The sequence below is a fragment of the Gobius niger genome (assembly GCF_951799975.1).
Source record: "Gobius niger genome assembly, chromosome: 17".
NCBI lineage: Eukaryota > Metazoa > Chordata > Actinopteri > Gobiiformes > Gobiidae > Gobius > Gobius niger.
In genome coordinates, this window is record NC_136868.1 from 11,065,120 (window position 1) to 11,077,927 (window position 12,808).

Below are 12,808 nucleotides of genomic sequence, written 5' to 3' on the forward strand. Positions count from 1 at the left end.
AGAAGACGAAAATATCTTGACATTTTAGTCATAGTTTCAATCCCATAAAAAAAAACTTTGAATTTAGTTTTAGTCCAATTTTAGTCAGCAAAAATACTACTTTGACTAAAATTATGACTTTATATTTTAGTCAACAAAATTAACACTGGTAGTTTGCAGTCTATGATTTAGATTGAGCCACATTATTTATGCATGTATTACATTTATTTCCATTTCTAGGTTGCGCTTTTATCGTTTTTTTTCTGCTACATTTCCATCCACAGTCAGCGGGAGATAAACGAGAAAAATAGTACAAAGATCGTAAAAAGCGAAGCTGGCGCACTCGTTTTTTTCTTTTCTTTCACACAAACAAAAACAACCTCCTCGGAAACCTGGAATCTCATTGGTCAAAGGAAGTAACGCGGCTTATAATTGGCTGCAGGTTGAAGTAACTCTCACGCTGATTGGCTGATTAAAGCGAGACACGGGACGCGACTCTCGCTCGCTTCTCGCGCTCTCCACCAGAAACCATCTCTGGCGTATATTACATGCGTGTAAGCATATAGTACATTCGTAGAAAAATGGCAGCTGGCGAGTAGAGAAAAGTGTCGAGAGCTCCTCCGCCGATTGTACCTGAAAACACGGCACTTGTAAGTTTATTTGTGTCCGATTATTTGATCTTGGGCCGCGTGTAAAAGCTGGTTACGTTTGTGCGTGTTTGATACAAAAGCTAGTGCCTTCGAAGGGTTAACGTAGACGCTAACATTAGCCATCGTAGTTATTAGCTGCAGCAAAAAGCTAGAAATTCTGTCAACACTATGGACCTGGCTAATAATTAGATTGATTAGCTGAAAGTGGTTCTCTTAAAATAATATTAAATGTGTATTACGGTGGAATTAAACGTCGCTTTTTCTTCCAACGTCTTGTAAATACTGCGTAGCTAGCTGTTATTAGCCTGTGGGGAAAATGAAAACAAATGGTGGGAAACTATCTTGTTGTTTTTATTTTTAGTAAGAGTTTCTCATTCTTTCCACCCTTTCAAGCTATAATTTATAGACTATTTATTTCAACATTGGTTGCATTCATGGCTTGTATACCATAGTGGTGACATAATAAGTTAGTCGGGAATTTACATATGGGACGGTGACTTAGTGGTGACTCATAATGTTATGTATTTAGATTCCCCTTTGCCCCTTTTCTTATCAGTGATATTTTTTTTGGTCAAACTAATATATAAAATATAATATAATAAAGTTAGAACACGCCCTCCCAAATGTTGTAGGTACGTGGAGCCAAAAAGTAAAAGTTTTAGCCCAGTGCACGTCGAGCTGTGGAAAAACACCTAGTTTCAGACTGCGTGTTCGTGGGAGTGTCCATTACCGGAATACCACTTTGTGAGGGATTATGAGAGGTACTGAAGGGTCGCTGTGTCTCATTTCTTATCTCTAAATTCTCTGGTCTTAGCTGTTCCAACATAATTTCCTGCTTTTTTTTAAAATATATATTCCATGTATCTACTGTATCATCACCACAACTAATAGCAATATCTGACTGTAACTGTAACCCCAGCTTGTATGATGACACATCTTTGTAACATTCTTTTTTGCTCTTCATTGTCAGTCATAATTTCATGTAATTGCATCTGTGTCCATCTGTGTGAGTCATTCTCTGGCGGTCCTTTACAAATGGTAACTGTGAGGTATCAGCTGTTGTTGGCAGGACACGTGGACGAGACATTATTTTTCCTACTACAAAAAGGATTTGACTTGACCTTTGTAAACACAAAGACGCTTGCCAGTTCCAGTGCCTTGTAAACATAGAATTTGGGGGATTTTATGAATAAATACTATTCTTGTTCCATTGTGTAGCTTTCATTAATAAAAGTGAGATGGCATGGTTCAGCATCACTAAAGCACTGAATTTTAAAAAGGGTTGAAGATGGAATTTCTGTGCTAGCTTTTGACCCAGCACATACAAAAAAAAACAATTTCTTAGATGTTATTGTAACTTTTCCCATGTGCATTGCAAAGTTAAGCACTCATTAAGTAGCCAGCTGACCTTTAGATTAAATTGAAGAGACGGTGCAAATCATTTACTCCTACGTACTGATATTTCTGTTATTTTGTCATTTAAAGGAGCATGTTATTTTCTTTTGTATAGACACAAACAGCTACAGCTTAAAGCCTTTTGTCGGTCCGTGTGCTTTGTTTCTCATGGCATCCTTTGTATTATTTTAGGATTAAACTCCTCAAGTACAAAGACCCAGTGAGTCACCATCCTGCATCAGATTGGCGTCATTGTTCGTCTGTCATCATGGGCAAGACTCCGCTCAAAGGTAACTACTGCACATTCACAAAGGTTACCCTAAAAGAGAGGCAGTTGCAAGTTTTCTGACGCGATGTATGTCCGCCTTGTTCAAATAGTGGATCCAAAAGATGGCAAAAAGGAGAGACCCGGAAAAGCTCTTCCACCAACAGGTAACGTGCTCATGCTGTCATTATTTATTTTTTTTAAAGTGGAGAGTTTAATGTTTACTGAACCTCCCAGATCATGCTTTAATTAATATTTCCTTTTCTTTACTGTAGAAACCTTCATTTGGGATGAATATCTCAAAGAAACCACCTCCATCCCTGCCCCGGCGAGCTGTTTCCGACAGGTACATGCTTTCATTTTTGTCTCTTAAGCAACTGTTATTACACTATTATTTAAAGCCACACCGTGTAAGATTTTACCCAATCAAAAAAATTGAAATACAAGCATTGTTAATCGACGGAATTAACACTGACAGGATCTGAAAATGTTAAATAGTGATACTTAAGAATCGTTTTCTGTAGATATTCCATCCTTGCCACCTTGCTCTGTGTCTTTTCTCCCTTCTCCTTTTCTAAAACGCCCGGTCTCCATAACTTTCCCTCATTACATCCTCGCTTCTTCATTTGACTGTACTTTCGCTTCACAACATCTTCTGTCCCGCGCAGGCTCGAGTGCCCCCGTCCAACGACTTCAAGGCGGGGATGAAGCTTGAGGCCCATGACCCTCGGAATGCCACGTCGGTGTGTATCGCCACGGTGATGGGGCTCACGGGAGTCCGGCTGCGGCTGCGTCTCGACGGCGGCGACAACAGCAACGACTTCTGGAGACTCGTGGACTCCGCGGACGTTCAGCCCATCGGGACCTGCGAGAAGAACGGGGACATGCTGCAGCCGCCTCTGGGTACACAATTATAAAGCCCTAACTACATCAGACTACATAAGACACAATTGAGGCAAATTCTACTACACTGTATCTATTTTGATAGCATTTAGTACTGCTGTAGTTTTTCACATCCTTTGGAACATTTCACTTTACGAGCATACTGTATATATAGTACTGTGTGCAGAGGCGTTGCAATGTTTTACTTAGGGGCCCAGTGCAGGAAGGGGCCTTCAAAAAGCTTGTTCATTGCTTCAAATATTTGGAAAACTTGTGCCAGAATATGGTGCTACTGTATGCGGTTCTACAACTGTGTTTATGAGGATATTGTAGATATGCAGTGACAAATTTCCCCCCTGTACAAAAAAGTATATTTGATTGAAATCTCAAACTAAGACACAATAAATATAAATCATACTCCTATTTTAGTTAAAATCACGATTGTCCCTTGATTCTAGTTTAATGTTTTTGTCTGAGTTTACCTTGATTAGTTTCCAGATCCGGTTTATGCTTATATTCATCTTTGATTAGACCTTGTTCACGGTAATTTGGTGAGAGTTAACTGATACTTAGTTTGGTCTTGTTTGGTTGTTTTTTTTATTTATCTGCAGCCGGTGAGTCCAGAGCCTTTATTTGCAAGTTTCCATTGAGTTTCTATCATCAATATTTCACAGACTTGGTTTAAACATCTGTGTCCAGACCATTACAGCGTCTCCACAGCGGCTCACGGGCTCATATCCACGGCTTTTCCCTAGATAGAATTAATTGCGTTGTCAGATAAGGATATTGAGTTTTTAATTGATCCGTTTGGCTTTGCAGGATTCAGGATGAACGCTTCCTCTTGGCCGATGTTCCTCCTGAGAACTTTAAATGGAGCTGAGATGGCGCCAGTAGCAGCCTTCAAAAAGGTAAACATAGTCCTCTAGAGACAAATAATCTTGTTACACGCAAAATAAGTTCTGAGACTTTTTTGCGCTCTGATAAAATATAAGAAACTGACCCACTTGACAAAGCTTCATTCATTCTGTGATTTCTTTTGACACATAGGAGCCTCTGAGACCTCCTCAGAACAGTTTTAAGTCCGGCATGAAGCTGGAGGCCGTGGATAAGAAGAACCCTTACCTGATCTGCCCCGCCACGATCGGGGAGGTGAGGGGCGACGAGGTCTTCATCATGTTCGACGGCTGGAGGGGCGCCTTCGATTACTGGTGCAAGTACGACTCCAGGGACATCTTCCCCGTGGGCTGGTGCGCTCTCACCAAACACCCCCTGCAGCCACCGGGCAACAATGGTACGTATAGGCCTGTAGGGGGCACAGTAGCTCTGCTTCAAACCTTTACTTTACCTAAATACAGTATTTACCTAAATAGAAAAGAAACCGTTCATTACTTTTATTATTTGGTGCACAAGAAATATATGAATCACACATCCTTTTGGGGATGCACTTGGGAAGAGGTAGATTTAGAAAGGAAATGGTGACAAAATTATTAAGAAATATTGTATTACTTAGACAGACAGACAGACAGATAGATAGAGTCTGTCTGTCTGTCTGTCTGTCTGTCTGTCTGTCTGTCTGTCTGTCTGTCTGTCACTTGATGCACATACACAGAACAAAATTTCTGCTTTTGCATAATTGTATTGCATGGTGTTCTCGAATCAACGATAATGATGATAATATATTGATAATATTAAAATCAGCGAAAGGATATACTGTATTTCTACATATATTCTTTTGTAATTGACTCTTTTGCAGTAACTCTCCCCAAGAGCACTCCCATCTTCAGCTCCTCCTCCTCGCCCTCCAAACCCAGCCGGCGCTCCCTGCAGCCCCCGTTCAGACTGCCCACTCCCCTGCCCCAGCTGCCTGTGAGGAAGGGGGTCCGCGGCCGGCGTCCCAAAAGTGAGACCATCGCCCTGCTCAAGGCTGTGGCTGAGGCAGCAGCGGCCAATCAGAACGGAGCAGCCGTGCCAGAGGTCGCAGCGGCACTGGAGCTAAGGCTCCCCAAGAAACGAGGGCCCAAGCCGGGGAGCAAGGTACCACACTGCGCACTGCAAGTCTGAATATGAGCAGAACTAGGCATTTCCAAAGCTAAAGTGGCCATTGTTTTGTAATATACAGTATTACTTCTGTGTCTGATATGAAGAAAATAAACCTGCGTCTCGACACACCCATGTCTAAATCAAATGAGCTGGATATAGAAAAGAAACGTGTTGCTATCAAGGTCATAATAGAAACTACAGGAAAGAATAAACCGACCAGGAGCGACCGCACTAAACCTGTTCTAAATTAAACTGAAATCTCAGCGCTAAACTAGTTCTAAAAAGTGTAGCATATCAAATCAGGATTTTTACGTTTTTCTATTTTCTACGTGATGTCAACGTAATGTCTCACAACCTTGTGTTTTTCAGAGGAAGCCCAAGCTCTTCCACAGAGCCCCTGAACTGTCCAGTATCCCCATCCCACCAGAGAGTCCCGCCAGCCTCAACTCTGTGGTGTCGACAGGTATCTCCTCCAGTTATTACTGATTTATGCTGTGTCTCGAGTGGCTCTTGTGGCTAAAACCCTGTAGCCTGGTAGTTTATGAAGGGTTTTATCTAAGGTTGTTCCGCAACTCAGAGCCAAAGTATCATTATCGGGAACAGCACTAGAAATACTGTATCCTTCAGAAAAAACAAAGTGTTACAGCCGTCTTGATATCTGTGACTATAAGACATTTTTACTCCAGGAGTTTATAAAAATCTATGACCCAAAACCCCATTCAGTTGCATCTTTTGCTGAGTCGATTTTACTGCTTAAAAGTTTGTGTCAAACTTGCTTTAAAATATCCATCATTCTTCTGTTTACCAAAATGGACACATAGTTTTTTTGTGTGTTTTAAAATGTATCCACCAGTATAAACCCTGTAGTTTCATTTTATTTTCAGAAAGTCAACCATTCTTTCTTGTTTATTGTGGATTTCAGTGTGTGTGTATGTGAACAAACACGGGGACTGCGGGCCCCACCTGGACAGGAAGCAGATGCAGCGTCTCCCGGATCACTTTGGCCCTGGTCCCGTGAACTCCGTCATGCAGCAGGTGGTCCAGTCCTGCATCGACTGCGCCTACCAGCCCAAAGTCCTGCTCAGCGCCCTGCACACCCACTCCGGAGGCGGGGAGGTGGTCCGAGGTACTGACACTTTACTTTTAGCGATAAATTATTGCATTCTGAAGGTCGCACAAAGTTTCAGCTGGTCCTGTGACTTTTGTTGCAGTGAGGACGGATGGCGGGGTGCGCGTGGTCAAACTGCCCTCTGCCTCCAGCGCGTCTTTCGTTCTGCGTTTCCTGGAGACGATGTGTCGGCACCTGCAGTGTGACAGTCTGTTCAGCAGCCAGCCCTTCAGCCACTACTACAGCAGGACCAAGTCGGGTACGTCTGTGGACTCCAGGGAGCTGCATTTTAATATAGCATAATATAGAAGATCTTATCGATTCTGTTCAGCTCGAGCTAAAAAGTAGAAGTGTGTTGTGTTGGTGGGAATTTGGATCTAATCATTTTCTTTAGTTATTTTCTGTAGACCATAACATGTGTCTTATTAAAATCAATTCAGAATGTCCTGAGCTTGATTCCCATTGGAGGTTATATGTTCTCCCTGTGTCTGTTTACCATAACATTTAAACATGTACAATAGGGTTTTCAATTTAAATAAACAGTTCTGCCTGCTCTGTCCTCTCCAGTGAAAGAGGAGGCTCTGGATCTGCCATCTTTGAGCCGAGGGACTAAAAGGAGTCTGTCCGGTGTGTCTCCTCCTTACGCTGCTCCTCTGTCGCCCAAACACCTTCGGACCGAAGCCCATCCCTCAGAAGGTACCGCTCCCCAAGACCCTTTCTCGCTCACTTCAAACTTTCTGTCCGCTGCTCGATTTGCCTGCAGTGTCCAAAAAAAATCACGTATTAGTAGCTCCAGAGTATAAGACGCACCCCCTGCCAGACTATGAAAAAAAGTGTGACTTAGAGTCTGGAAACTATGGTAATATTAAGTTTATTTTTTATTGTTTTGTCAGCGGAGACTCTGCCGCATGAGCAGAACGGCCTGATGAAGGAGCAGCGCTACATGGACTCAGCCTCCAACTCCATGACGCCACGACCCCACAGCATCAGGAGCCCCGAGTACCACTCCCAGTCCAGCGCCCCCTACCGGCACTACGGCGCCACTACACCCATGAGGCGCTTGTCCTCCAACTCCACAGACCACAGCTCCGCACTGCCCCACAGGAGAATCGAAGGTGTGGCAACAACTCCCTCAGTTCAGTTGGCATGTAGTAGTAGAACCTGTCTTGCAACATAAAAAAATATTAAACCAAAAAGAGAATCACAAAACTGTATTGATAAAAGGCATTAATTCAAGAGAAAAGAATGAAAGTCCATGGATAATTCTGCTGTGGTGAAAGTATGTTCTTTCTCTTTGTAATTCCGTGTTGCGTTGTTTGGCAGCAGCCAGTTCTACGACAGGCCCAGACGCCTCGGAGCGGGACGGTGGGACCAGTAAGAACCCTTCGTCCTGGACCATCGACGAGGTGATGCAGTTTGTGAGAGACGCCGATCCGACTGCTTTAGCCCCACACGCCGAACTCTTCAGAAAACACGTAAATAGTTTGTTTTTATTCATTTTAACCTCTTGATATGTTGTCTTCAAAAACATACCGGTAGTGTTTTGTTTCAGTGATTCCACATGTCCAAAAGAATTCACAAGGTTTAAAGTCTAGACACCTTCACCTTTCTGTCAAATTCTCTTCCTTGTTCAGATTAGCACATTTCTATCACTTCATTTTGAACCTTTTTACAAACCTAAGGGATCCAAAAGCAGCTCACAAAACCTGAATAGAGCGTTATACATTTGCATTGTAAATATCTCTGTATTGAGTTTTCCCTCTGTTCTGCCTCAGTGGTATTGGATGTAGAAGACAAATTTCATTGTGCGAACAATAAAGTACTGCTTGTTCCTTGTTATGTATTGAGAACCCTGAAATGTTGTTCTCGTTTATCCTAATTTTGATGCTTTTAGCAAAGTATTGTGCCCATGTGATTTCAACCTTATCTGAATGTCTTTCTGAAGGAAATTTATAACTGCATGTTTAACCCCTTTACCGAGCACATTTTCTTTTCTCTTTTGTTTTACCCAAATCTAAAAGTTTCTCGACTGGAGCTTATAGCCTATAGGTCAGAGTAACGCCTCATTTGAAAGACTTTGAAACACCTGCAAAGCTCATCTATACCTCTTTTTTATGTTTTCACATTTTAGTTGTTCATTTCCGTTGCTTTTGCCAAAATCTTTGTCACTTTTTTGTTGTCTTTTTGTAACTTTTTTGCAAATTTTTTGTCACTTTTTTGCAAATTTTTTGTCACTTTTTTCTCATATTTTTGTCACTTTTTTGTTGTATTTTTGTCAATTTTTTTGCAAATTTTTTGTCACTTTTTTCTTGTATTTCTGTCACTTTTTCCCGGATTTTTGCCACATTTTTGTAATATTTTTTATCACATTTTTGTTGTATTTTTGCCAATTTTTTGTAATTTTTGCTAAATTTTTGTCACGTTTTTGTCCCTTTTTTGTCCCTTTTTTGTTGTATTTTTGTCACTTTTTCGTCATATTTTTGTCACTTTTTTGTTGTATTTTTGTCACTTTTTTGTCATCTTCATTTTGACCGAAACATGTCAAAAGAAGCAACGAAAAACATGATGAAAACACAGCCAAAAAAGACGAACACGTGACGGTCACAACGAGATAGAAGTTTAGATGAGTTCTGCTGGTCTTAGCTTTCAAATGACGCCTTCCTCTGGCCTATAGGCTGTAAGTTCCAGTCAAAAAGCTACTAGGTTTGGGTAAAGCCGAACTGGAGAAAATCCGCTCGGAATAGAAACATGTCCGTCAAAGTAAGCCGTGTTTTTCCGTCCGACAGGAGATCGACGGCCGCGCTCTGATGCTGCTGAGGAGCGACATGATCATGAAGTACATGGGCCTGAAGCTCGGGCCTGCGCTCAAACTCTGTCACCACATCGAAAGGCTCAAACAGGGCAAACTGTGACCGGCCGCGGGACGTCCTGTCGGCTGTAGACCACTGAGCAATAACCCCCTTCCCCCCCTCCGCGCGCCCCGCTGTGGCCTAGTGCAGGAACAGTGACCCACGCCACAGACAGGGGGCGCCGCGTGTTACTCCAGACTCCGATACGAGCGCTTTCAATCCTTGTTACGACTTCCAGAGCGGACACATTACCTCACCCTCCATCAGTGGATACAAGTTGTTCCAAGTCTAAAAAAAAAAAGAGGCACGGTAAACTCTGATGAAATCCCAAAGGAAAATAATCCCGTAGTGTTTACATTGCAGAGCACATGTGCACACGTGGACACATTTTTTTACTGATCCCACGTTCGGATCCCCAAAGATGGAGAATGTTTCTTCTTATACAAGGCGTATTGTTAATGTTGAATTTCCAGTTGAAAAAGAAGGGTCATGTACTGAAAAACCGTGTCATTTTAAGCTCTTTCAGCAGATTTGAATGCTACATGTGCTTTTAAGCTACTTCCTCTCCATTCAACTCTCCAAGTGTTGGTGCAGATTGTTTTATGACTTACACTAACTAACGTCTCTGATCAGGCAAAACATTATGACCACCTGTTAATGGGATGTCTGGCTGCAAGTGTGTAAAGGTGATATTTGTTTGTATTCGCTCTCAGTCATCCGGGACATTTCTACTGGGCCGAGCTGCTTGTGTTAAAGTTCTGCTTTTCATTTAAGAAGCTGCATCTAAAGCTCATCTTGGCTTGGTCAAGTCAAACAATCCCAGTCCAGTTGACATCTTTTAAAATTGAAGGATGACCAAGAGCTTACACTAGCAAATACTTGTATGATTAAAGTTGAAGCAAGTTTGAAACTGCAGCTCCTGTGGGCGGCAGGGTCAGTATCTGTCAGAATGGTCTAATGAGGGAACAGGGAAAAGAGATGGGCAACGTATCGTCCTCGAGATGATTTCAAAATGTTATTTGGAAAATATGCAGAACTACTACTTCAAATACATCGTCAGGGACAAGAAACCAATGAAAAAGTTGCAGAAAATGACGGTAAAAACTAAATATGTGTAATGTTTGCCTAAAGGGTATGACGTGATTTTTCTGCACTTTTGTAGTTTATTTAAAGTCCGGTCTGTTTTTCAGGACAGCTACAAGCACATTTCTGATGGTTTGCAAATCTCCTATTGCCATCTAGATACTGTGCTGTAAAGTAGACAACTACCCATTAGAAGTCGGAAGTTTATTCTTTGCTGTACCTCACTGGTGCATTGTATAAAAAGACATTATACAGTCACTAAGTACGTAATCAGCTCTCACCAGGTTCTGCATGTGACAAGCGAAAGTTGGCGCAAATGGTGCTTGATAGAAACAAGCCTGTGCGTAGGAGCAGACAGTTCTAGTGTTCTGCCTGATTAGATTATTTTTGAAAGTATTGATGCATTTGTTAACCTTAAGAATGGATAAAGTCCTTTTCCAGACGGACATGCTCCTCTGACACACGGTCAGGGGGATGGTTCATGTCGGAAAACGGACTAGACACTAGTTATCAGCTCCCTTTACACTTGAGTGGGCTTTCACTTTCCCTTTGTGCTTTTGCATAGTGGATGAGAATTGTATTACAAGGGGAAAACATGTGAAATACATGGAATAATCTCGTCCAAATCCGATTCCGGAAAAGTATTTTGCCGCATTCACATAGTTTTGAGTAATCCTGTTTACTTTGGTTGTGTCTTCTCCAAAAACAGAAAGCACTGTTTTTCCAATCAATTTATCATGTTTATTTTTAAAGACTGAGTGTTCTCTACATTATCAAATGTAAACCATCACTGGATGAGCTGTTCTGCACTCAATCTGTTTATCACAGCAACATTGATTTTTTTTAGCATGCAGTTTGCTAAAATGGTGGCTTGTACAGTATCTTGTTTTTATCATTTGTAATTGCCCCGGCTTCCAGCGAAGGGCGCTCCAACATCCCTAAAAGAGCCATCTTTACTCAAGTGTCTTTTCTTATTAATTTAAATTATAGTACGTGAGATATCGATGCTGATGTGCACAAAAGCTGGTTTTAAACCACATTTTCTCCTGATATGTCCACGTTCATTTTCGTGTCATAGCGAGTCCTAAGTTGCCTCCTATTGGTCTTCATGCAGTTCTAATTATTTGTACACCCGACTGAGAAAAGGCTGAGATCATTTCAATGGAAAGTTTCAGGAACTCTGTCAAGGGCTTTTTTAATCCTTGCCTTGATGTAACGTTTCCTGTATCCGTCATAATCATTTTCTGAGCTTTTGACCTTGCAATCACTGTTCGCAAAGACGTGTACAGTTTTATGGGTTTAACCATGAACTTCAGCGACCGAATGTACATTTTGTAGAAACTTTGATATTTTTAAGTAAATAATATACTTGCATTAGTAGTACAATAAGGGGGGATGAGGAGTTTGGGAAATGTTGAAAAGAGGGTTCATTTGTGCTTTGAAAAAACTTTAATGCAATGCTTTTAGTTTCAATACTCTGTAATAGACTTTGCCTTGCTTTACCTACGGCATTTCTCAGGATTATGTGAACTTTGTAGTACTTTTGTAGCATACTGTTTGTACTTACACATACCAGACTCTTCCTATTAATCCCTTATCGTCCTTGTGCCATATAATATTTATGACATCTGATAGTTGGACTCCTGCATCCTCTTTTAAAATACTTGAAATTACCGTATGTCTTGCAAAGTCACTTGTTCATAATGTCACAAACAAGATAAACGATGTGTTAAAAAAATATATTGTCTGTGTTTTGAATGCAATTTAAAGAAGAACTAAGTCACTTGTTTCACTTAACCTCTTAACTCCGACCTGAACCGAGCACATTTTCTCCAGTTTGGCTTTACTCAAATCTTAAAGCTTCTTGGAAAAAAGTGTCAAAATCGCAACAAAACCAGGAAGAAAACAAGGGTGAAAAAGCAACAAAAAAGTGGTGTATATATTACAAAAATGCAATACAAAAGCGATGGAAAAAAAATGAAAAATTGACAAAGAAAGTCACAAAAACACAGCAAAAAAGTGACAAAAATTTATCAAACCGAAAAAGCAACAAGAGTGGCAAAAAAGACGATCAAAAAGTGTCAACAGAGCAAAAATAAAAATCTATTTTGATCAGTTTTGTAGGTCTGAGCTTTCAAATGAGGTGTTAGGCTGGGCTCAAGATGTAAGCTTTTAGATTTGGGTGAAGTTGAACTGGAGAAAATGCACTTGGTTAATGGTGGGGGGGTAAGAGGTTAATAAATCCTTTTCGTAGTCCCTCTGGGGGTAATACAACTGCTAATGGGATGATAGGGGGTCTTTCATCTCCCCCTGATGTCTCTGGCCAGAAAACCACCCTTGCAACTTTCCCTGCCACTGAGGCGGGGGTGCAATACACACTAATAGAATCAGGAAGAAGAAGCTAACAGGCTAACGGGCAAAGCTAACTGTGGGCTAGCACCACTTAAACAGTATTTACAGCCAAGTTTGAGTGAAAAAAAATCTCTCCATTGTGTAATTGGATGAAAAATATCCCTCTGTCCCTTTGTCTTTTCTGTCAGCGTTGAATTTACACTCA

At 41.3% G+C, this 12,808-nt stretch overlaps 1 protein-coding gene across 2 annotated transcripts; it reads left to right on the forward strand.

Annotated features, from left to right (window-relative positions):
- The first annotated feature begins 499 nt into the window (after nucleotides 1–499).
- LOC306976588 (sex comb on midleg-like protein 2) lies at nucleotides 500–10,286 on the forward strand. 2 transcript variants are annotated; one of them, XM_079574566.1, is made up of 15 exons: nucleotides 500–629; nucleotides 2,217–2,314; nucleotides 2,403–2,456; nucleotides 2,565–2,635; nucleotides 2,958–3,192; nucleotides 3,991–4,079; nucleotides 4,219–4,462; nucleotides 4,925–5,205; nucleotides 5,581–5,674; nucleotides 6,134–6,337; nucleotides 6,423–6,578; nucleotides 6,887–7,015; nucleotides 7,213–7,434; nucleotides 7,643–7,794; nucleotides 9,106–10,286. In XM_079574566.1, the coding sequence occupies exons 2-15, from the start codon at nucleotides 2,293–2,295 to the stop codon at nucleotides 9,229–9,231; spliced, it is 2,079 nt and encodes a 692-aa protein (XP_079430692.1). In that variant the 5' UTR covers nucleotides 500–629; nucleotides 2,217–2,292; the 3' UTR covers nucleotides 9,232–10,286. The 2 variants fall into 2 exon arrangements, with proteins under 2 accessions (XP_079430692.1, XP_079430693.1); XM_079574567.1 differs by having other exon boundaries at nucleotides 7,646–7,794.
- Nucleotides 10,287–12,808: the final 2,522 nt, after the last annotated feature.

Bases quoted from the DNA above. Each gene is read 5' to 3' on its own strand.
- LOC306976588 (XM_079574566.1), top strand. From the start codon at position 2,293: ATGGGCAAGACTCCGCTCAAAG. The intron at 2,315-2,402 runs GTAACTACTGCA...TTGTTCAAATAG, and splicing joins GGGCAAGACTCCGCTCAAAG to TGGATCCAAAAGATGGCAAA. The intron at 7,435-7,642 runs GTGTGGCAACAA...GTTGTTTGGCAG, and splicing joins GCCCCACAGGAGAATCGAAG to CAGCCAGTTCTACGACAGGC.